This window comes from Vidua macroura, chromosome 3, assembly GCF_024509145.1.
Source record: "Vidua macroura isolate BioBank_ID:100142 chromosome 3, ASM2450914v1, whole genome shotgun sequence".
Taxonomy (NCBI): Eukaryota; Metazoa; Chordata; class Aves; order Passeriformes; family Viduidae; genus Vidua; species Vidua macroura.
The window spans coordinates 69,403,980-69,428,319 of NC_071573.1; the positions used below are offsets into that span (position 1 = coordinate 69,403,980).

The following is a 24,340-nucleotide window of genomic DNA, read 5'->3' on the forward strand; positions in this document are numbered from 1 at the left end:
GTTGGATGCCTTGTGCCCACCAAAACCCCCTCTACTGGATAGGGGAGAGAAAATAGAAAAAAAAGGCTGATGGGGTGAGAGAAGGACAGGGAGAGATCACTCACCAGTTGCCATCACAGGAAAACAGACTTAACTTAAGGGAATTAGTTGAATTCATTTCCAATCGAAATCAGAGCTGGATAATGAGAAGTAAAACAAATCCTAAAACCACATCCCTCGCTCTCCTGCCTGGGATTAACTTTGTTCCCAATTCTCTACCTCCTCCCCACACTCAGTGGCACAGGGAGATAGGGAATGGGGTTAGCAGCGAGTTAATCCCATGTTGGTTCTGCCACTCAGGGAGGGAGTCCTTCCCCTGCTTCATCGCCGTGTCCTTCCCACGGGAGACACTCTTCCATGAACTTCTCTAAGGAGTCTTTCCCATGGATTTCAGTTCTTCACAGGCTGCTCCAGCATGGGTCCCCCATGGGATCACAAGTCCTGTGTCACAATTGTCTTTTGGGCATCCACCTGCTCCAGTATGGGTTTCTCCACAGGCTACAGATGGATTTCTGCTCCACTGTGGATCATCATGGGCTGCAGGGAAACATCCTGCCTCACCATGGTCTGCACCACAAGCTGCAGGAGAGTTTTGGCTCCAGAGACTGGATCACCTTCTGCTCCTCCTTCTTCACTGATCTTGGTGTCTGCAGAGTTTCTCTCATATATTCCCACTCTCCTCTACTCTGACCTCAATTACTTCTATGCAATAACATTTTTTTTTTCCTTTTAAAATCTGTTATCCCAGAGGCACAAGCACTCTGCTTGATGGGATAAAAGAATTCTGTGGTACTCTTTGATTCCTGTGTTCTTTTTATTTACTTAATGTGTTTACCTCTTATTTTGTTCCTCCTTTTCAGATTCAAATAAGTTTTGAGTTCAGTTGAATGATCTGCCATTTCAAAGCATTTTGTATGCCTTGAGATTTTGCTGACTCTAGATCATGTGCTGTTGTAATCAGCTTTATGTTTGGCCTTTTGATAATTTGATAATGTCTATATTATTACATTATTGATTCAAATGAAATTGTAATTATCTTGATGGGATTTGTTAAAGATATTACTTTGCAAGATGAATAATTTCAACTGAATAGAGAAATAATGGAAGGAAATTGTATGGATTACAAATCGAGGCCAAAAATGTAATGAAATATGGTTGGGTTTTTATAACATTAAGGATAACAACTGATAAAAACCAAGCTGAAAGTGTTGTTATGTAATCAGAGTAGTGACTCTTATATGAGTTTGCAGTGTGTAAAGCTAAAGAGAAGCAGATGTGGAGATATTTTACTCTATATAGTATACTTCTGTCTAGTGCTTCAGTATCAGAAAAATGTTGACCGAACAGTTTTCTAAAAAAAGAGAAGTGGGGATAACAATTTTCCTACATGCCTTTCAATATATGGAAATATTTTAAATGGAAGTGGTAATGATTTGGAGGTTTGCAGTACATAATAAAATATTTTAAGAACCTTTAATTTTTAAAATTAAATTTAATTAGCTCAATTGTAGCAGCAGCAGTATTAGTATCTCTGTGCCAGTTTATTGATCTGAGCACAAAGTCTGGGTTTGAACAATGTTGGTTTAAGGCAGAGAAGTACCTACATTTCCTTACAGATGAGAAGAACAAAAGCTTTTTTGCACATTTCAGTGAACAATCAGCATCTCCCTCTTAATCTTGAACTGAGAGGCTCTGTGGTCTTTGGAGTAGTGCCTGCAGAGTGGAACACTGCCATCTCACTCAGGACCTTTGTCATTTGGGGAGCAGCATGCTGAAAGCTGAGACAAAAATACTATTGCTCTCCTCTTGCTTGTGATATGAAAGTGTCTTTATGTATCAAAACTGTTCTGTTTACAATTGTTTTTTTTAATAATGGAGGCTTGAAAAGACCTCATCACAAGGCAGTGTCAGTAACTGTGGGGAGAGCTTTTATCTGTAAGGTTTGCAATTTCTTTTACAATAGACGCCTCCTAATTTGATATTATTCTTTTTCCAGTGGCACATTCCAGAAAGGAAACACATTTGTTTGGATATAAACAATAAAGAATTGTGTATGGAAAGTGGTATATCCCTTTGGACGTTTTCTCATAGGACTGTAATTCTGCACCAAATCTCTTATGAATTGTGTCACTGCTGTATTAAGGAGATCACAACAACCTTTAAAACGGAAGTATTGCCATCTATTGTTAGGTTGTTGTTCCTGTTTTGAACTGTTATACTCTTTTAATACCACAGATGGTTTCTTTTCTTTCAACCTTTCTTCTGTTTTACTGTCTAAATATTAAAATTAGAAGTGTATCTTGACATGGATGTCTGTATGAGTCCTAGTCGTGACACTTCTAGTATTTGTGAAAACACACTTGTTAATCTGACATTTTAATTCCTCTCCCACCAAGATTTTTTAAATTGCTTTATTCCCTCTCCTCCACCAATGTAGAAAAGTAAATGTTATTATCTATGCTTATTACTTGTAAAGAACCTATTGTAAAGACTCGTAAAGAATCATCATCATCTTCATCTCTTTTTGCAAGTATTTCAGATTCTTGCTTCAGCTGTTTGTTGCTGTTAACCTTGCTCTTTTTGCAAATCTTTGTTCATTTTTGTGACTTATATTAAATGTGAGACTCCTAATTCTTACTGTTTCTTACTGTTTTTCCTGTAGCAACTGGATAGGGGGAGATGCAGCAGCATCACTTTGCTTCCCAGCTGGTGTTTGTGTTCTCAGCAAAAGGGGAGAGTAAGAGGAAAATAGAGTATTAATTGGGATGTAACTGGTTTAAAAGTATACTCCTTGTTGGGTTGTCTCACCCAACTACTACTCTAGAGGAGTTAGTTAATGATTTTAAGCAGGGCTTCTCAAACTTCCTTTATAAAAATTTTGTCCTCTTGGATAGAGACACAATTTACTCTAAGTATGTGCCAGCTTTTGGTCTTTTAGCTGCTGCTTGGTTCTTGATGGTTCCTTCCAGCTAAAATCCTGTTTTCTTCATCAGATAGCTGACAGTAGGATTTGTGTCAGGAACTGGACTGGTGCTTATGACTTACATATAGCCTGAACATAAATGAAGTGTGAGACTTTTTAATTCCTGCTTTTTAATCTGATTTTTGCAGCTGTCCAGTAACTGTAGTATACTAGGCTGTAGTTTTATTGTTGACTAAGTGACCATCTTGGAGTGAAATGTTTTGATATTTAAATGCTACATTTTCAGAGATTACTAAGAACTAAGGTAGAGCTAACATGTTCTACCTTCTCCAAGAAGCAGAGGTTGTTGAATTCTCCTTCTGTAGTCCTTTCTCTTACCTCATGATGGAAACCTTCATAACATAGTCCCCTGAGGATCTCTGATGCCAAATTACTCTCTCTGAAGTAAACCAAAGTCTTTCCTTCATACCTGAGCACCTGAAGTTTTGCTGCTCTGCCTTGGTGCCTCTTTTTTAGCCAAGCACTACTGCTCTGTGAGGGTTGTGTTTCTCTCACCATGGTATGTGCATTGTGAAGACTCTGGGAAGAGTTTTACAATATTCAAGCCATTATTATATGAAGCAACCACAAAATATTTGACCTATATTTTAAGCTTCTCTGAAGCTGTTTGTTTTTATTAAACAAAAATTCTTGGGCACAGGAACTGGATATCATATATTGCATCTCAAGAAGATGGGTTCCATCTGGTTTAGCATATATACATTGAAAAGCCTTTCCTAGCCAGAACAGCTCTGATTAGCAAGAGGAACTTAAAAAGTGCTGATTAGTAGATAATCAAGTGGTTAATTTGCTCATGTGGGAAATAAGAGGTTGAGATGTAGGCTTCTTGTTACTTAAGAAACAGGTTGGAATCAAGACCTATCAGCTCTCAGGAAGGTGCCATGATGCAAAGTGTTCCTGACACAGTGGGGATCCTGCAGGCATCAGGTTGTCATCCTTGAAATCCCTGCTGTCTTCCCACTGGTGGTGGTGCCTCAGGAGAAGCGCTTGCTATTTTGCTCAATTAAAGTTTTTAATTGTTTCCCATTTTATTCCTTCCCTCTTTCCCCTGCCCCTGACTCTCTCAGAGGGGTTCACAAGAGCTAATGAACGTGACATCTGCTAAGTTTATAAATCAGTTTGTTTCTCTGCTGGCTGTCTAAGCAGGGTTCCGATCCTCAGTGGATTACATATTAGAACAGATTTAAATTTTAATCAGAACAACATCTCTTCTAAACATTCTGGCTTTAAAAATATATAAATGGACAAGTCTCTTGTTTCCATAGACTCTAACCTAGCATATCTCCTGTATTCATGGGACCACTAATTCTCCTAGGGCTTTGGGGAGTCTTTCTGAGGCTGAGGGTTCTGGGGCTATTCAATCTCTAGAAGAGAAGGCTCATGTGGGATCTTATCAATGTGTATATGTGCCTGATAAGTGTGAATAAAGAAAACTGAGCCAGACTCCATGCAGTGCTATCCAGTGGTAGAACAGGAGGCAGTAGATGTAAATATACTATATTGATAAACCTTTTCTACTGTGAGAGTGGTCAAACACTAGAAGTTTCAGAGAGAGGCTGTGAAGCTCCATCTGTGGAGAAGTTTAAAACCCAACTTGGCTCAGGCCTGAGCAATCTGCTGTAATTTGTAACCCTGCTTTGAGGCTTGGTTATCTCCAGAGGTCCTTTCCAACCTGAAATACTCTGTGAGTATTGTGGATTATGTCAGCAGATAAAAGAGTTGGGAGCTTTTTTTCTGTGAATAAATTGCTGCTTGGAGAATATTATATTGCCAGAGATAAAATACGGCTTTTTTGAGTTGTTCTGAAAGTCCTTTCTGCTTAGATTTTAATTTTTATCTTACGAAATCTTCTGAAGTTAGAATGTTTATTTCTTACAACCTAATTCTTTTATTAGAAACAACCTGACCTATAAATCAGTGCAGTAATAACATTTTTATCAGCTTGCTTCACTTGACAAGTAAATGCATTTTTATAGTGCTTAAAATCCAATCCTGAATGTAAAGGTCTGTTGAAGTATTTTTGATTCATAGAATCATTAAGATTGGAAAATCCCTCTAAGATTGAGTCCAACCATTAACCTCACACCACCATGTGTAGAACTAAACCATGCCCTCAAATACCAAATCCTCATTTTTTTTAAACACTTCCAGGGATGGTGATTTTACCAGTTTCTTGGGCAGCCTGTTCCAATGCCTTCAGCTGCAGCTTTCCAGCCACTTCTCCCCAGCCTGCAGCACTGCATGGGATTGTTGTGACCCAAGGGCACGAGACAACACTTTGCCTTGTTGAACCTCATACAGTTGGCTTTGGTGTATCAATCCAGCAAACTCATCATACTCAACTCTGAATCAAAGTTGCTAGGCAAAAGTTTAGGAAGAATTTCATCAAGAAAACTGGAGTTTTGCTCCCTTGGTTAGGACAATTGTATCCATTTGATATCTAACAGAGGTAAAATGTAGTGTGAACTTGCATGCATCTCTTGCTGCCTGGTTACTGAGTATGCAGAAAGTGATTATTCTGTCCTCTGGAATATTCAATTCAGGGTAATACATAAATGTACAACCAGAGTTTGACAATTGCCTCGAGGTGTTGATTTTATTGTCATTAAGTATTAGGTAAGAGCAAGCATCATCTTTCTCTTTCCTGGACTTGCTGGGGAGTGTTTGTTCAAGGTCAGTTGAAATTGCTTGTGTTTTCCAAGAAGGGAGTGTATTTTGCCTCTCAAATGGTTCCAATATATGTTGAGGAATTAAAAGTCAGTGATGGTGTTGAGAATTGCAGGTTAAAAAAGGAAGAATAAAAGAGGCATCTGGAAAGAGAGACAGTGGTTGGAGCCAGGGAAGAAACAATGTTAGCACTGGGTGTGGGGTGGGAAGAACAGCTTCCTGGAGGAAGGAGAAAGAAGAGGTGAAGTAGGGTGCTTTTTATTGTTTGTTTGTTTGCTTTTTCAAAAAAGCTAAAGATGTGTAGTTTTGAGACAAATTAGTAACCCTAGTTTGAGTGTCTCATTTCAGGTAAATAGTGACAAGGAACTGAGAATTTAAGTGAGATTCTGTCATTGGTTTCCTGGACATCTCTTTTAGATTCTTGAACAAATCCTGCTTGAGCAGACCCCTCTGCAGGCATTAAGGATTTAAATATAATTATTGTTTGGATGAGCATTCCAAAAATTCTGCCTTGAAGCTTTGTTATGCATCTCTTCATTCAAATCCCTTAATGTTGTAAATCTTGTTTACTTTTTACAGCTGTTAACACAATAGGGCAAAAGCTTCCAAGGAATGACTATTGATGTCTGAGGGAACCTAGATCCTAATTTCAGAACAATTGCTGTGATGTCATGTGCAAATTTTATGTGGTGTTCACAAACAGCTGGTTGCAAACAAATAGATTGCAAAAAATGCCTATAAAGGTTTTGTTCTACTTGTAAAGCTGCTGTCTGCACTGTCAAAAGTTTTTGGGATGTAGCTGTGTGCAAATACTCCTGTTTCAAGAGAATTCTCATAGAATGAAATCAACTTTGTGGATAAAAAGTGCTTTTGCCCATGTGATTTTTATTATTCGTACACTAAAAACAAGCACAGCTCTAAAAATGTAGTTATATAGGATGAAAACAGAAGTGGCTCTCAACTATGCATTTGTATACCAAGATTTGGCATCACTTTAAATAAGTTATACCAGCAAAAGTGGTTCTTGCTAGATTGTTAATGTGTAGCATAAAAGTCAGCCTAATATAAAACTTTCCTCTAGAAGAAAATCCCTCCAGTGAATATAATTATTCTAGTAACAATAGAAAAGCACATTTAGTTAAAGATGGCATTTTTTACTGTGAAATGTCGAAGTATATTTCTGTTTTCTACTTGTGAAATTGGTAACTAGAGATAAAAACTAAATGTCAGCAAGATAAAGGTATGGTAATTTTAGACTTCTAAGGATATTTTGAGACATGATTTCATTATAAAATAAATGTATGTAATTTTATTATTCTCAAAAATAATCATCAAAGACTGACCAGCTAAAAATTCTGCTTTTGTTTTCCAGAAACCAGCAAACATTCTGGTAATGGGGGAAGGTCCTGAAAGAGGAAGAGTCAAAATAGGTAATCTTTTTGAGAAAATTTAATTGTGCAGCTAAGAGATTACTATAATAAAAAAATGCATCTTCTGTGTGAGATAGAAACAGATCTTCAGTATTCTTTGAGTGTATGTCTCTAGTTCAATTTTAAATCTCATTGACTGAGTTTACAGTCTTAAGAAATTCCAAATATGTAATTAGACATTTTTAAACTTGCCAAGGGTATTGGATGAGACATAAAAGCATCAGTATGAAACAAAAAATTATAAGCACAGAGAACAGTGGCGATAACTAGGGTTGAGTTCTACTATGATTAGTTAGCATAAGTTAGCATTATTACTTATGAATTGTGTTTGTTTTTTTATTTTTATATAAATAGCATTACTGCACATATTTGTAGAAATCCAAAGTTGTTTTATGCAAAAGTTATTTGGTGTCAAGGTGAGTAACACGTGTAGCTGTGGTGGTCTTTATCCAAAATCTAATTGCCTTCTCAGTTTTAGTGATGTGGATATTACTTTTTTAAAATAAATCGTGTGGCAATACTGAAGTTTGTGTGAAAGAAAAGTTTCAGATTTGAATTGGATTTAAAATGTGTGGGTTTGACAGTACAACAAATTCTGTGCTTTGCCATCTAGCATTTCTTACTGTTACTTACCAGGCTCATTCTAAGGAGAATTTTTGAGTTCTATAGAATGAATGCTTAGTTTTAAAATATACCTCTGTAACAGTGAGTGCTGACTGACTCTGGAGCTCAGTCCTCCAAATCATCTAGGAGGCATGCCTTGAAAAATAGTGCAAAACAAGCTACACTGCAGTTATGTTAATTTTGCACTTTGGGTAAATATATAGCAGTCACAAGGACTCACAGTTTTGTAAGCATGTATAAAAATAAAGGAGAAAATGTACATTAGAGACCTACTACTGTTGACTTCAGTTAACCAAGTTTCTGTTACAGTTTTAAAAAATGAACAGGCATCTGTGTTAGGTAAAGTTTTACAATACCATGATCAAAACATGTCAGATATTATACTTCGTAGTTTTAGGAATTAACTAAATGGAATTTAGCCTCAGAAAAATTTGGTCCAATAGTATTGTTGTAAGTAGTTTTTGTTTTGTTAGAAACTTTGATTTGTAATTTTTAATGTTTTTGAGCTGTTGTTGTAATTGTTTTTGACAATACTGTTGAATTTTGATTTATTTGTATTAAAATTTAAATACTCTTCTCATTTTTTCTCCCCATTCCCCAGCTGATATGGGTTTTGCAAGATTGTTTAACTCACCTTTGAAGCCTTTGGCAGACTTGGATCCGGTTGTGGTGACATTCTGGTACAGAGCTCCAGAGCTGTTACTTGGGGCCAGACATTACACAAAGGCCATTGGTGAGTTGTCCTGTAAGAAAGATGTTTGCCTGCAAGTTCTGGAAGGATAGTAGCCCTGTAATAGATAGGATGCTCACCTGACCAGCTAGTTTTGGGGTTTTGTCACTGAAGTAGTTGCAGATGATCCCATCCATAAAGGATTAATCAAGATTAAAACTTTTTGAGGACTATGCTTTTATATTTCAATATAACCTAGACATTTTAAATATCTAGTTTGTTTTGTTTTTAAAACAAAAATATCCTTTGAATTGGTTTATATGTTTTATTGACTGAGAAATCTTGTCATGTTGTAAACCATTGAAAAGGAAAGAGCTGTGGCATTCTTGTAGGGTGTTTCGTGTCCAGATGCTTCTATGAAATGTGTGTCTTGATAAGCAGAAGGCTGGACTCCTGTGCTGTGCATAATCTGCAAATCATTTTCTCCTGATGACTTCTAAAGCTCCGTGTTCAGGCAATGCTGGTAGCCAGGCCCTTTCTGCCATAGTAAGTTCCAGAAACACAATCAGCCTCAGGGCCCAGCTGTCTGGAGAATGAAAGCATTGAGGTGCATGGGAGGCATGATTGGTTTATATATTGAACTGCAAAGGAAACAGTGACCCTCTGTTAATAGTGTTAAATCACTCCTATGAGTACAGAGGTGGCTTTCTTGGCAGGCATTTTTCTGTTGCAGAAGTTTTTGGAGATGCTCTGTGGGCCTTTGTTCAGAGAGTTGCAAAATACTGTGTTGTACTGGCATCACAGTTTGAGTGTTCTCTTGGGTGGACCAATACTTTTAAGCTCATGGTGTGTTGTTTATTCAACTACCATATACAGCAAAAGATTTGGAGAATGAATGAACTGACATCTGACTTTTTGATGTAGACGTGCGCTTCCCATTTCTTTATTGCTTTTCCACTTCCATTTGGAATCTTCCAGTGCAGGAATTCATTTGTGTACTCTAGGAGAGCTCTGCAGCAAAAGCTGAAGTATGAGAATTGAGGAAAATCTGATCCATTTCAAAACCAAAAACCTGGTCCAAAGAAAAATAATAACTGCAGACAGATTCAGTCAGGTCAAAAGGGACCCTGGGAAGTTTCTTGTTCATCCTCCTGTTCAAAACAGTGCCCACTATAAATTCTGCCTGGTCTGTTCAGCTACATCTTGGAAACTTCTAAGAACAAAGATTTCACACCCTCTCACCTGTTCCCCTGCAAAATCATCCTTGTAGTGAAGATTTTTTTTTTATACTTAGTTACAACTTTCTGTTTTGGTTTATGCTGGTAATCTCTTGCTCTCCTGTTGTATGCCATTGTAAGGGCCTAGCTCCATCATCGTGGTCACCTCTGTGTAGGTTCTGGTGAGGCTGCTCATAGATTCCACTTCAGTCTAAACAAGCCCACGTGTCTCATTATCCTGTCCTGGAGCAGGTTCTCCAGCTTCTAACCATTCTGGTTACCTCTGCTTCTTGCCTTTACTACTCTACTGTTTCATGGTTGTTACCGCCAAGGCTGCGATTGATTATCCTCAACCAGGTTCTTCCTGCTTCCTCAGCAGCAGATCTGATGGATGACACATATAATTTACCCGTAAGTCCACTAGACATCTTTTCAGCATCCCTGAAGTGACCCTGTTTATGTTCTGTTTGTTCTCCATGATGCCCCATGGTCTGTTCACCTCCTCTCACAGCTCCTTTTGCTGGAGTCCCAGTGCCCCAGCCAGAGTGTCTCTCCCAGTGTCACTCTGCAGACTGACTCCTGCGTGGCAGCACCCTCCCTCTGGAGCTCTACCTCACCTGAGACAGAGGCATCCCAGGGGATCTGCTGCAGTGGAGCTTTGTAATGCCCCTGTCCCCTACATGGTTCTAGCATAATCCCATGGTGGCAGGAACAGACTCTTAAGGCCTGCTTTGCATCTCCCACTGTGCAGACTGGGCTGCTAACTACTAAGTCTGTGTTTGCTGAAGTGTTTTAAAGAAAACACTGACAGGATTGCCTCAAACACCTGCAAATTAGATGCTTAAATTGCCCTGTGTTCATAGTGGAAAACACTGCTGTGAATGGACCAGATTACTGAGTGACCTGCATGTATGGTATAGGGAAGTTACCTCAACTGACAGCTACCTGGTTTTGATAGATGGCTTATTGTTTGGAGATTTGGGTGAGTGATATGTACCACTATCTCAGAGTATCTCTTTGAAGGGTGAATTAGTATAATGCTGTTGTTTGTTTAATTATATCATAAATAACTTGGTTCTTGCCCTGAGGGATCTCTAGTCTATACTGAAACACAGGCAAGAAGTTCCTATGAAACTTGAGGGGACGATGGTACTTTGGAGAGATCTGGTTTTGCTAGTAGTTTATTATTTCTGAGGCTTTTATTTCTTGTATCACACCAGTGAGTCACCCAGGAGGGGTGTGAATGGTTACATAGTACCTGGCATGCAGTGTGAGTGCTGAGGGCACTCAAAACTGTTTGGGCAGCAAAATAAAAAACACGGAAATGAAAACAAGGAGAATTGCAAGTTGAGATTTGTAGGCTGACTGAAGGGTTAGAGGAGCATGTGATTGAAGAGAAGAGAAAAGAAAAAAGGTACATGGAGCTGATCTATGTAAATGCAGCTTTAAGGCAAAGAGAAGTAACAAAATGACAGTAGTGATGATCTTCATGCAGTTCATTGAGTCCAGACTTGTGTTTTGCTTCTAGCACTATGTGCACTTAAAAAAAGGCCATTTTCATGACCTAAGCGTGCTAGTGAGAGTTTAATTCGAATGCTAATGTTTTTGGCAACTCTTAAAACTTTCTCTTAAGTCTCTGTGAGAAATACAATTTTAATATCTCTTAATATTACATAATTCTCAGGAAGTCTAAAGTGTTGCTTTTAGTTAAAACTCAGAAATTAAGATTCTCATTTAATTGCTTTTAAGTTGAAAACAATAATTTTGAAGAAAGGTGATTAGATACAGCAAATTACGGGAAAAAAAATTATTTAGTGTAGCTACTTGTTTTCCATAGCTATTTTCCCATGTCTTTTGGATAATACATAACTTTTATTGATTAGTAAATACAACTAAGATAAGGCTAAAAGCAGACTTTTCTCTATCGGTTTTGTCATAGTGAGAAATATTGTTGTTTGAGTTTACTACGAAATTGTCATCAGTTCTCTTCTGCAATGTCCTAACATTGTCCAAGAATTGTTACATGATTCAGTTGTTTGCTTAGATTTTTAGACTTTATCTTGATTTTACTTAATTTTAAATGTATTTTTGTATTCTACATGTAATACTCTTTTCCTTATCTTTGTTTCACATAAAATTTAATTATTAGCAGTGTATTCAAAATATCCTGGACACTGTCTACTATAGTGTCGAATTAGGTTTTATTCTTGTAATAAAGCCTTTAGGGGTGCTTGCTTGCATGTAAATAATTCTCATACAAGATCAAAGACTGAAATTAGAATTAGACTTTTGACTTGTTCAGGATTTTTGTCTTTGATTTCTGGACCTGATCTTAGTTACATTTTAAGGGTTTACCTTTGATGGAAATTTGGAGTAAATACAATCTGTTTAGAAAGTGCTATATATTACACAAAATAATACATAAGTATATTTTATTATTTTAGGGGTGACTTTTCAGTGGTATTTGTCCTTTATTTAGTTTGTCTCTTCCTATTAATTTAATATTCTGCTTTTAATTGATTTCCTTGCAGAACAGATAGTTGTTCATCCTCTATATAACATCATGTTTTAAAGAGATGTAGAAATCAGGAAAATACTGTTGCTGAAAAACAGAAATAGCTTTTGCCTTCTCCATGTTAAAAGGATAATAAATAGCCCATGTTATGGTTTCATGGAGAGTAATATTTTATTTCCTGAATTGTGAATATTTGTAATGTAAGCCCTACTTGTTAATAGAAGTTTCACATGTAATACCTGTTACCATAGTTACAAGTAACTAACTTACCAGATGAATGCAAATTGGGAGAATGGTGTTGTAGAAACCAAAGTTCATTCTCTATTCCATTACTGCAATATGAATTTGTACTAAATTCACTATTGCCTGTGAAGGTTTCCTGCATTTTCAGCATCAAAATTCAAAACCAGAATGTTTCTCTGTGTTCATCAGGTCTTAATACTTTAGCAAAGATGTAAAACCTGCAAATAAAAGTAACTTGAACAAGCTTCAGGTGAAACCAAGTAGCTACAAAAATGTAAATTGCTTGCGATCATGGAAAGTTTAATAAAATTACTGAACAACTAGAATGTCCAGTACCACAGAAAATGTCTTTATGCTCAAAATACTTAAGAAGCAAGGTTGAAGTAAGTGGCAAGGTAGAGTGCTCCTTTCATGTATGAGCAAAGACTTCTACAGTTTAATTTTAAGGAAACTAAAGGAAATGACTGTGGTAAAATGAAAGAAAAGTTAAGTTGACTTTGAGCTTGAAAGGAGACATTAATCAGAGCGTGTTTGTTTCACTCTGGGAACATCAGATTAGAAAAGAATGTTTTAGTAGATAAAGCAAATAGTAAAAACTCTTTCATCATAGGTTTTTAAGAAAGCATGTGGCAGTCTCCAATATGATTCATTCTGAGGCATCTTGTAGCGTATCAAGGTAATAACATAATTATGACTTGTTTTTATCAAGCTGCAGCTTGTATAGTTATCAGTACTATCAAACAAGCATGTTATCTTACCTCTCTTTACCACTTGCCTTAATTAAAGCAATAGTTTTATGTTTGATAAATGGCAGATGACTTATAGTATTTTAGATGGTTTGGATTTTATTCACAAAAGAATTCTTTAAATTGATCATTCAGCCACCCATTAAGCAAGGCTAAAACACTGTCCTGAACCAAAAAAAGGATGGGCTTGTTTATAGTGAAAAAATAAATCTGGAAACCTGAGAAATCTCCATTTCTTAGGTACCTTTTTGCACTTGTCTAAATTATAGGTCAGCAGAAATGTCAGAAATGGCTGTGTGGCAACGGCATTTAGCAGCCCAAATGAGACTTAGATGTAGAGAAACTGTAATTCAAAGCCTGGGTAGTGCACTGTCACCTCATTCTATTTCCAGAGTAGCATGCAGTTATGGAAGCTGGAAATGTGTGAAAGGTATAAGCAGATATCAAAATGCCTTTGAAAGCAAATGACACAGGAAAATATGTGGTGTATCAGAAGGAATGAATTTATAATAAATGCTGGGATCTGTCAGAGTTTCAACAATTCCATTTGACCTCATGCAGGAATAAAAAAGAGGGAAATATGTGGGATGTATTATGTAGGATTTAGGATGGAAATATGTGCATATGTGTTCCATATTGCCTATGCAGTGAGTCCCACACATTCCGAGTGCATCAGATGTCCCTACTGTGCATGCACAGATTGTTGGCATGCTGGCCAGCCTGTGGGGCCTCTGGAAATCTTGGACTGATGCCCAAAGCTCTTTTGGTCTCATCTTCTGGGAGGGTTGGAAGGTAAAAAAATAAGACCTATCTGGAAAATCTGGTAAACCAGAAATTACAGGTGGGTTCAGCCAGAAGATTGAAAACTCTTGAGGAAAAATGTAAGAGGAGGTTCCCACCTGTCGTCTGTGGAGCCGCAGGAGCAGGGGGACTGCTTTTAAGCCTCCGTGAGAAATAATTAAGAACAACAAATCCATAACCAGCATTTGATTGCTGCATAGGAATCCACATTCTTGTTTGTGAGAGGCTGTGATTTGAAGAAGGAGTTGTGGAAAAAATAGAAAAATAAACTAAATTAGAGAGCTTTGGAAAATATTCATTTATGCACACTGACAAGAAAATTTCAGGCTGCACCAAGAAGGGAGCCTTGTTCATGCCCTGGGAAATGTTATACTACATGAGGGGTAATTGGATTCAGATGATATTTTGTAGTAAACTTGTTTTGGCATGTGGTAAACTTTCTTAATTTTGATTATCAAAGTTGTTCTTATGTTTTTTCTGAGAGGCAAAATATTTTAATACCAAGGATTAATTGTTGCTCTCTTATCTAGTTATTGCAGGTACTAGATGATTTACTGTTGTTTTTTCTTCTTGCTCTCTAAAATAGCAAAATATGTCTAAAATACTATACAAGCTGCTTCTTTTATTAAAAAATAGAAAGCATTTTCTACTACAACAATCTAAGAAATGTAAAGTTATATAAAGGATTACTAGATCAAGTAATTAAAACATTTTAAAGCTATATTAGTATTTTGGGAAGCTTGGGATGCTGACAGCAACTCACGGAATATCGTCTACAGGATTGTTGCACACTTTAACACATTAACTGTTTTGTGCTCTAGTTCCTTTCTTCTTCTAACTCCTCTATTACTCTTGCTTCTCAAACATGTTAAGTCTGGAAATCAGCTGGTGGTCATTGTCAACTCTGAAGAGTCTGAGAGGTGTGTAGTAGTTTAATAGTCAGAAGGATGAGAACGGTGCTGTGGGTCTGACCTGTCCCTGCTGTATAAAACCAATGAACATACTGTAGTGTCAGGCAGACTAAGTTTCATTTCTTAGGACCGTAAGCTGGGTCTCAAAAGACTTGGCTTTAAATACTGATTCAGTCCTAAGGTAGTTGGCCACATTTAATTTATTCCATCCCAAGTGTTGTTTCATTATCTATAAAATGAGGACACTACTTAATGGTATTGTCCTGAAGATAAAGTCAGTTAAGGATAATAGGGAACTCCAGTACAAGTATGCTGTAAATTGTTTTTGTTAACTCAGTGAATGGATTATTTGTCTGAGAACCTGAGATGTCTCTTAGCAATTAACTTGAGAAATTTACACATTCTGGTCATTAAAAACAAAAAGGAAAGAAAAGGAAAACAAAACCACTAAATCTTCAACGCAACTACAATATGCTAATTGTCCTGATTTGGATTGCTTGGTAAATTAACCTGTAAACTTCCACATGTGGTCACAGACTACTTTTTCTTTTCTTATGACTCTCTCCCCTTGCAGCACTTATGAAGGGATGTACTGGATGCTTTTGCCATTTTGTTTAGTAATTTGACAGATTTGCTGCTGCATGGTTATTACTAAGACTTAACTGTATATGGCTTATTTTAGAGCAGGAAAAATAATATAAAAATACTCAGAAGGCAGAATATCCTCTATAGCAATACCTCTGAGATAAAAACCCACTTTTGAGCAAGAGGTGCCTTTAAAAATCTGCCTACACTTAGTCCCATGTGCATCAAGAGTTGTTAATGATTTGTGGGCCAAAAAGCCTCTATACTGGTCATAATTTTAGTTTCATGTCTTTTTTCCTTCTAACTGTTTTTCCCTCCAAGTATTAGCTTTGTGTTCTTCCAAACTGTTAATAACCATGAGCACTCACATGGGCAAGCTTTTTTTCCCCTCTTATCTCACTGACTTTGCCCTTTACCAGGCAGATGAGCTTTGCAGCTGCATGTTGATTCTCTAATCTTCCTGAGCAACATATGCCATGAACTCAGTTAAAAAAACGATTTAGATTTTTTTAAAAGAAAGATTACTTAGGGAAGTAAGACAGGAATTTTTCTCATGAAAGTTGGTTCCATAAACATGTTACCCTCACTATACTGTGCAGTAATGAGTAGCTTTTAATGTGCACTTTTTGCTACCAAATCTGAAAAGTTGGCTCCTAAAAGTTGATTTTGGCTGAAAACCAAGTGCCTACTATCCTAACAAGATGCATACTTCTGGTGCAGAGGAGTTGTTTTAGCTGAGCCTTCAGTTTGATCATCAAGCATAATTACTTCAGCAATTATCAACTGAAACTTTCAACATTACAGCACTGATTGAGTAGAATGACTGGTTTTCAGGACAGGTGTGATTGCCTCATAAGTTGACTTCTTGTCAATAACTGTGATTGACAGCAGAATTACTCTTCACACCAGTTTGTTTCATGTATTATCCAATTGAGTTGCTTATAATTACGTCGGAGTTATTGTCAGTGCCCTACTAGAAATAGTTGTAAGGCTGAAAACCTTAGTAACAGACATGTTAAGATATTGTAAAGTAAAACACTCTGTTTGGAAGGACAAAGAAGCTTCTCCAGTGGTACTGTCTGGGAGGCAAGGTTTCTTCATGTGCATTCCTCTCCGTTGACTGAAATAAAGTAGGCATCAAAAGCTTTGATAACTTCTAGAAAAAACTGTCATGGCTTGTGAATTGGAACAGTCCAGGAAAATATTCTTCACAGATGTTCCTTGTTATAACTCAATCTACCAGATAGCACAGGTTTTGCTCACCTTATGTTAGCTCTGAAGGTTCTGACATGTTGGATCTATTAAAAAGTTGTAATAGTTAAAGACACAAGCCAAGTGAGAGCACACAACAGATAAAAAAACTCACTGTTCCTCTTTAGTTAGCATGGAGTTAACCTGCAAAAAGTTCCACTGTCTACAAAATAAGGTGTTTTATTAAAATATTTTGCATTTAATTAGAAAAAAAAGTATATTTTCCTTTCAAAGAATATGAACTGCTTTCTTATTTGCTACTGTCAGTAATTTTTTCCATATGATTTTATGAAATGCAGAGCTGTGCATATTTCCTGAAAAGTTTTGTAAATACTATTTTACCTAACAGTGTCTAATCTTGCCTGTTTTTAGTTCTGTCATCATTATAGGAGGAATTGGTAACAATTTCTGTATTAGACTTGCCTAATACTTTGCAGTATAAGAGAGATTCGTTACCTTTGCAATCAGTTTTCATACTTCTTTACTTGCTACAGTTTGATATTTGGTAGCGGGAAGTAGCCCTGAAGCTACAAAGCTGCCTTTTGTCACCTGTTACATTCCTCAGACTTTTGAAGATTTGTCATTGAAAGGCCATTTTTCTTTTTTCCCTTGTTTCCACGAAGCTTGCCAGGGTACCTCTCGGATCCTTGGAGGTATAAGCATGGCTGTTGCTGAAACAAAAGTAGCAGTATGTTTCTTACTAAGTCTTGGAGGTGATGGAGTTGTCATAATGTTCCTCTGCCATCTCCAACCATCTAAAGATTTAGGATTAGGGAAGAAGCAAGACTGTCACACCCTTTCCATGCCAGAACTAAGTGCTTGTCCCACTGACTTAATTCATTGCCCTGAAATGACACCAGCTGAGGCTGTAGCAACTCCGGATTCTGGAAGAACTGAGAGGAGGAAGAAGATGGAACTGTCACTCTATTCTGCATTCATGCAACCATCACTCTATGCTCCTGAGGAAGTTAGCAGCTCTACAGCTAGCTAATATAGTAGATCATCTGGTTTATGCAGCAGTAGTCTTGGAGACACGAGTGAGGAGTTAAAGAATTGCTGATGACAATGTGGTATATAGGATTCATGGGTTGAGGGGGGAGAGGAGTCTTTGAGAAGACAGTCACTGATAATCCTTGCAAAAGCAATATAATGTTGGTGAAGGTTTAGTTGCTGGAAAAAGTCAAATTCTTGTGCTCTGGGGTTACAATTGTTGGTAAGATATCAACCTTGATGATTCCTGTCTTCAGGAATCTGCACATTTTAAATACAAGGTTTCATATAGAACCGTAAACCTGGAATTTCCAAATTATTGGATGTGAAGTTCTGTAAATTAAGGATTAAGTTCTTTTACAGGATTTTGCTGTTTGAAATAATATTTTTGCTGCATGAAAAGACTACTTAGAGCCTCTGAATTTGTTGCCACTCCCTGTATTAAATCTATTGTACCTGTGTTGTCAAGCTTAGCACAGTAATTTTAGTGTAATGTTGCAAGCTAGATGATGTATCTAATGCATAGCAGAAGTGTGAAGTCATATAATCCAGGATCTTCATTTAATCATATACTGAGGAGTAGAAATTTAAGTGGGAAAAGAAAGTATTTTGACAGCCTTGAATACCTCTGTTAAGAGAGAATTTTGAAAGCCTGGCCCATTAAAGCACTGCCGAAAATAACAATTGATTTAAGTGAACTCAGAATTTCTGTCAAGATTCTTTAAAATTTTTAGAGTTGTATTAATTAGAATTAATTATATTGTTAGTGCAAAAATGAGAATAAGGCAGCTTAGTTTAAAATGCTAGGATGAAGGCAAAGAGGTAAAAAGAAAAGTAAGAATGGTGCATTTCATGATAAATTCAAGTTAGTATGGTTGCAGTTAAAATTTTCAATTATCTTGACATTATATCATAGCACAGAAGATGATGCACTTTTGAAATAAAACATTGTTCTTAGATACATGGTTGGCTGGCTGTGAACATCCCTTGGATTAGTGGGAGGTGTTGTTTCTGTCTGCAGCACAAGCCTCTTTGTGGCTTTACAGTGTAAGTTATTCTTCAGTCAAGGTCTGTTGAGATGCTGTTTGTTAAAAATTGGTCAACATTTCCTAACATCAGAGTGAAAGCAAATTTCTGACCCTTAATCCACTGACACCATTTTTTGCTTCCCCTTGAAAAGCCTGTCACATGCTTTCTTTAAGGTAATTTTATTAAAGAATTCTATGAGACTAATAGATCATTTCTTCATTTCTTTTCTTGGATATAGTTAAGGATTATGTTGTATTTAATCTTGGATTCTGTCTTGTGTTCAGTGAAAAGTTTTGCTTAATATGCATGGGAAAAGATGTTTCCTTTTATGAGTCAAGGCTATTGCTTAATAAATTGTCCTATTGTCTGAAGTGGTCATACTATTCTTAAAGAATATTTCCAAGATACTGGAACAAATACAGAAATGAGATTATTGTTCCACAGAAATGAAAGAATACACGAGCATTTGTCTGCTTAATCAGCCCTATCATTGAAACAGCATCCCTTTGTTCTTGCTTCTTGGCTACAGTACTAAAGTAGAGCAGAACATGCAGGATTTTCTCAGCTGACCTATAACGCTATTAGAGTCCCAGCTTTTAAAACTGGGACATAGACAGCTGGACAAATATTTTAATAATCTGTGCACACAGGCATTTATATAGGAAGTCTGTTTACCAATCACAAGTGCCCATCCATAAAAGGCTGGGGTTTATTTCTTTTCATACAATTATATAGTGCTTGAGAAGTGTTGTCATAGTGGAAGGATATTTCAGTGGAGAACACATTTGAATGGAACCTGAGGAAGTTGCATGGGTAAGAGTCACTCCTACCCCTCTTTTCAGAGCCTGGGAGCAAATTTGGCTTGCACTGGGGTCCAGTGTAAACTTGGGGAAAGTGAGGACGCTGTAAGTCTTGGGGGTGGAAGAGAACATCACCAAAACAACACAGCCCAACAGACAGTAAAAACCTTTCACCACGGATCAGTCCTGAAGCCTAATGACAGTAGAAGAACCTGTAGGAAACAGAACCATCTTTACAGGAATGGTTGTGTTACTCTGTAAACTTATTAGCATCCTCCCAAGACATCAAGATGGGAAAGCATTTCCTCCCAAGATGTGAAAACATTTAGTACCCAGTTCAAATCTGTAGGACCTTTGTGTCCCAGTTTTCAGTGGTCTGGGACATAAAAAATGGATACCTTCAGGAGTTGAAGCTTTGGCTCAGGGGCAATGAGGCCACTCACTGTCTTGATCATTAGTAGAGGGGAGAGGAGAGAATTAATTGTTGGATAATTTTTGTCACTTATTTTGGTGCTTGCTTTTAAAAAAAGTTTTATTTTTAATTAAATTTTTAAATAACATTATAAGAAGCTCCTTTAGTGAGGCAGATGATTCGCATTAGAATAATAATACACTGTACTTGAAAAATACTACTTCTGTGTTTTAAGGTTTGCTCTGTCAGTGCCCACTACTGAGGAGTAGTAGATATTTACTTGGAATATATTTGAAGTAGATGTAATAATAATTAATTTTTAAGGGTCATAAATGGAAAACCTTAAATGGTGCACTAGACAAGGACTCTTTTCCCATAGTTAGACCTAAAATTTGTATTTGGTTGACTACTGTGAACAGTGTAAGAGATAAATACCTATTAAGATTGCTTGTATCTATGAAGTGTTTAAACTTAGCAGAATTTAATGAAGCATTCCTGCTAGAAGAAGTGCCACACCTGGTACATTATTATTGCAAATTATGGATGTTTTTTAGAAGAAACAAACAAAAGGACTAACTAACCTTGGCAGAAAGTCATTAACTGTGAATGATATCAAAATAAGCCAAAGATGTGTTCAAGATTAGGTTACATAAAAGGTTCATGAAGAGAAGACCCTGACCTGCATGAGCTGCATGGCTGCAAGGCCTTTTCCATATATTTAATATTTTCTTACATAAATTAAAACTTCAGGTTTTCTGTGCAAAGTCTTTTGGGTTACTTTATATTAGTTCTTCGGAGATGAAGAATATCTGGCAAGAAACATAAAGGGTTGAACCCCAGCTTGTGAACTTCTAGAGAATATAACAATTGATCAAAGTTAAAGTAGTCTCATGTTTGACTTGTCCAATAATGCCCTCCCACAGAAAATTATAACACCATCTTGGGAGTTTCCAGTGTTTATACAGATGTAACATCCAGTTGGTACAATGTTTGTCTTTCTGAATTCTCAGAGGGTTTAAAATGCACTCTCTGTACTCTGTATAGTGGCTCTTCTCTCACACAGTGCAGGTGATGAAGGAAAAACAGTTTTGAAGATTGCTGTGTCACATCAGGGAGATTTCTCAGTTCCTCTTTGCTGTCAGGGAGAATACTAGATTACTAGATTTTACCCTTTTTTTTTTTTCATTAAAAGGAAAAGGTCAGTCTGGATAGAACAGTTATAAATGTAATAATGAGGAGTGGCCTGGCCTCTCCCTCACAATGTGATGCACAGTGAGCAGTGTGGAAAGCCATGAAAACTAAGAGAACTGCGACTCTTTTGGCCTCTAGATACGCCATCTCCAAAAGGATTTGCTATCATATGAAAATGAGTGAATAGGTACTGTTAAATGAAGATTCCATTCTTCAATTAATAAGTAATTTCCATTCTGGAGTAGATAATTTATGCCTATTACCCAGGCAGCAATTGTGATTAATATGCTGCATTAGTTGCTTGAGTAGATAAAATCTCAACAGCTACAGATCTTGTTTTCATGCAGATAAGGCTAATAGGAAAATCAAAGGAAGATAAAACCTCGAGAATGTGATGTAATGCACAGAGCAAGTTATACCCTGTCAAAACTGTAAAGTCTGAAATGTTATCAGATTTTCCTGTAAGGGAGGTTGGAAGAAAGGGTTCTATATTGGGACACCTCAAGCTCCACACCTGTAACATGATGGAAATGGAGCTGACCAGTTTTGACAAATAGAATGTGATGGCTCATTTCTTTCTTTCCTACATAAGGGGAGCAGTGCTTTTTCTTAAGGACACCCTGTGTCTCATAGGCAGCAAACACCACCATTGACAGCAAGTGGGGTTTGGAGCAACAACCAAGAGACTTTTCTGGGTGTTGTCTTTACTCTGAATCCAATAAACTAAACTCTGGTTAAATAATTTTGTATCTCTTAGACTCATACATTAAAGTTAAATTTCTTTTTGTTTTATTCTATTAAATTAGAAAAAATAAAGTTTTCCTAGAGTCATCCAATTTAACTTCAATTACTACACAAATCTCCACACTCTTGTATTCAGCAGACTATGCTTATTATTAATCTGATCTCAACACCTTTTCCAAAGTTGTATCCTCAGTATCCCAGACATATATTTATCAGTGTAGCAAATCCTTAAATAATTTTTGGTGGTTGTTTTTTTTTTTGGGGGGGGGGGTTTGTTTTTTTTGTTTTTTTTTTTTTTTTTTTGTTTGGTTTTTGTTTGTTTGTTTGTTTGTTTTGTTTTGTTTTTTTTCCAGCTGGTAACAAGCTTCTTCTCACTGGCAAATTCACATTAAGATGCATAGTAAACCATTTGGGTCATACAGAACACAAAGATGGATGGTAATGAGCAGTAACTAGAACACATACATGTAATCTGAAAAACTATTCTCTTGTAAATTAATGTTTTGGTCCGCAATAGATTTACTCTAAAAAAGCATATTAATGAGAATTTTATGAAATAGAAAGGTTTTCTTCCTTTCAGTATATAGAATCATTAAGGTAGAAAAAATGTCTAAGATCATCAAGTCTAACTGTCAAATATCATGCTGTTGTTTTCTTTATGTTCATGAGTTGTAGATGACACAGTTAAAGTATTGCTGTGGGAGTCAGTTGTCAAGTAGAATTTTAATTTTTTCAAAGTTTGGTACTCGATCTTCTTACACTTGATTGAAATTAGAATCTTTTTTTCCCCTCATTTTAACTAGCTTGCACCATTTGGTTAAACATATGAGCTATTAATCTTCTCTTTAGTATTTATTTGGTTATCAATTATCTGTTTGGAATTGTTCTGAAATATGTGTTAGAAGTATTATTTAAATGTGTCTTTGTGAGGGATAGTCTTTGGTCAACTGAATGCCCTTTAAGCTATGTTGTAAGCAAATATTGTGTAGGTTTCTGACATAACTGTGAGTATGTTAAGTGCTGGACTGACACTGTACAAAAATTGGCTTTCGAGAGTTTAATTTTGGTTTATAGAAAGCATATCTCCAGATTTTACCCTTTTTAATGTATTATGTTAATGCATTGTTTTTAAATGTGGAGCATTTCGTCTTACTGTGGTTATACAGGTTGAGAAATCGTGCAGAAACAAAAACCAGAGCAGTTGAGTACAGCAAATTTTCATTAATTATCCCCCTTCTTTTGTAGATATTTGGGCAATTGGCTGCATATTTGCCGAACTATTGACTTCAGAACCTATATTTCACTGTCGCCAGGAGGACATCAAAACAAGTAATCCTTTTCATCACGATCAGCTAGACCGCATTTTCAGTGTAATGGGATTCCCTGCAGGTAATTTATTTTCATTAAAGCAGCAGATATAACTCTAGTGAGTTGTTTGTTGGTTTTTTTCCTAAAGGAAATTACTAGTTGTATAGGTACGAAGAAACTGACAATTTGATGGATTTGGAAATGTTGGCAATTAAAGAACAATAGCACTGGCCAAGAAACAGGAAGTCAAACAACTCCTGTAGTTATTTCTTCCTGAGTATTACTTAACCTACATGTTCAGAATTGTAAATGCTTTTTCTTTTTTCCACACTACCAAAGATAAAGACTGGGAAGACATAAGAAAGATGCCAGAATATCCAACTCTTCAGAAAGATTTTAGAAGAACAACGTAAGTAACGATAATGTGACGACAGTTCATTGAGCATGGTGGAGGCAGAAATCAGCTCCTATGCTCTGACTTCCTGGGGAGAAGATTTTGAAGTATTTGGGTTCTAACACCGTGGCAGCTGTCATGTTTGAATTAACTGGTTTACATGAATGGTGTTCTCTCCCTCAGCTGCTTGTTAAGAACATCAACTGAGTGGCCTCCTCATTTCTCTAGAAGTGGTTGCTATAAGTGTAATTTAATCTATGGCAGGCACAGACAAATGAGCTTCCTTAACCCATTTTTATTACATATTCAAGATAATGTTGTTCATTTTGAGTGAGAAAGAATAGGGAAGCACTGCTATTTTTGACAAGTGGATATGTGGAGGCAGCAATGTATTGGACAGAAATTTCTATTGAAGGTAACATGTTCAATAGGTTGCGATTCAAAGCCTGTCTGGGATCTGAGAATTTTCCACTTTTACTGTTTCCTGGTGCTTTGGCTAAATTAGTCAAGTGCTGATAATAGATCAGAGCTGGTAAGGAGTCACATGGTCTCCTTAAAGTAAAGGTAGAGGACATGGATTTGGGACTTTTGGATTCTGTTTCCAGCTCTGACGTGGATTCATGACACTGGCTTTACACAAAATATGAAGCTTCTGTCTTTTAAAAATGGCTAAAGATAACCTCTGGAGCTATAAATTAAAGGCAAGGCACATGTCATAGGTATTTCGGGCCATTTTGAACTTGGGAGCTGTAAGGACTATATAGTTTTCTGGAGGCTGGGGAGACAGAAT

At 36.8% G+C, this 24,340-nt stretch overlaps 1 protein-coding gene across 3 annotated transcripts in view; it reads left to right on the forward strand.

Annotated features, from left to right (window-relative positions):
* CDK19 (cyclin dependent kinase 19) overlaps nt 1-24,340 on the forward strand; it is a 121,011-nt gene that overhangs the window by 78,626 nt on the left and 18,045 nt on the right. For 2 of the 3 annotated variants that reach the window (XM_053973678.1, XM_053973677.1), the window contains exons 5-8: nt 7,062-7,119; nt 8,345-8,476; nt 23,094-23,237; nt 23,496-23,565. In XM_053973678.1, coding sequence (XP_053829653.1) covers nt 7,062-7,119; nt 8,345-8,476; nt 23,094-23,237; nt 23,496-23,565 — 404 coding nt within the window. The remainder of the gene's footprint in view (nt 1-7,061; nt 7,120-8,344; nt 8,477-23,093; nt 23,238-23,495; nt 23,566-24,340) is intronic. The other variant, XM_053973679.1, reaches the window with a different exon arrangement.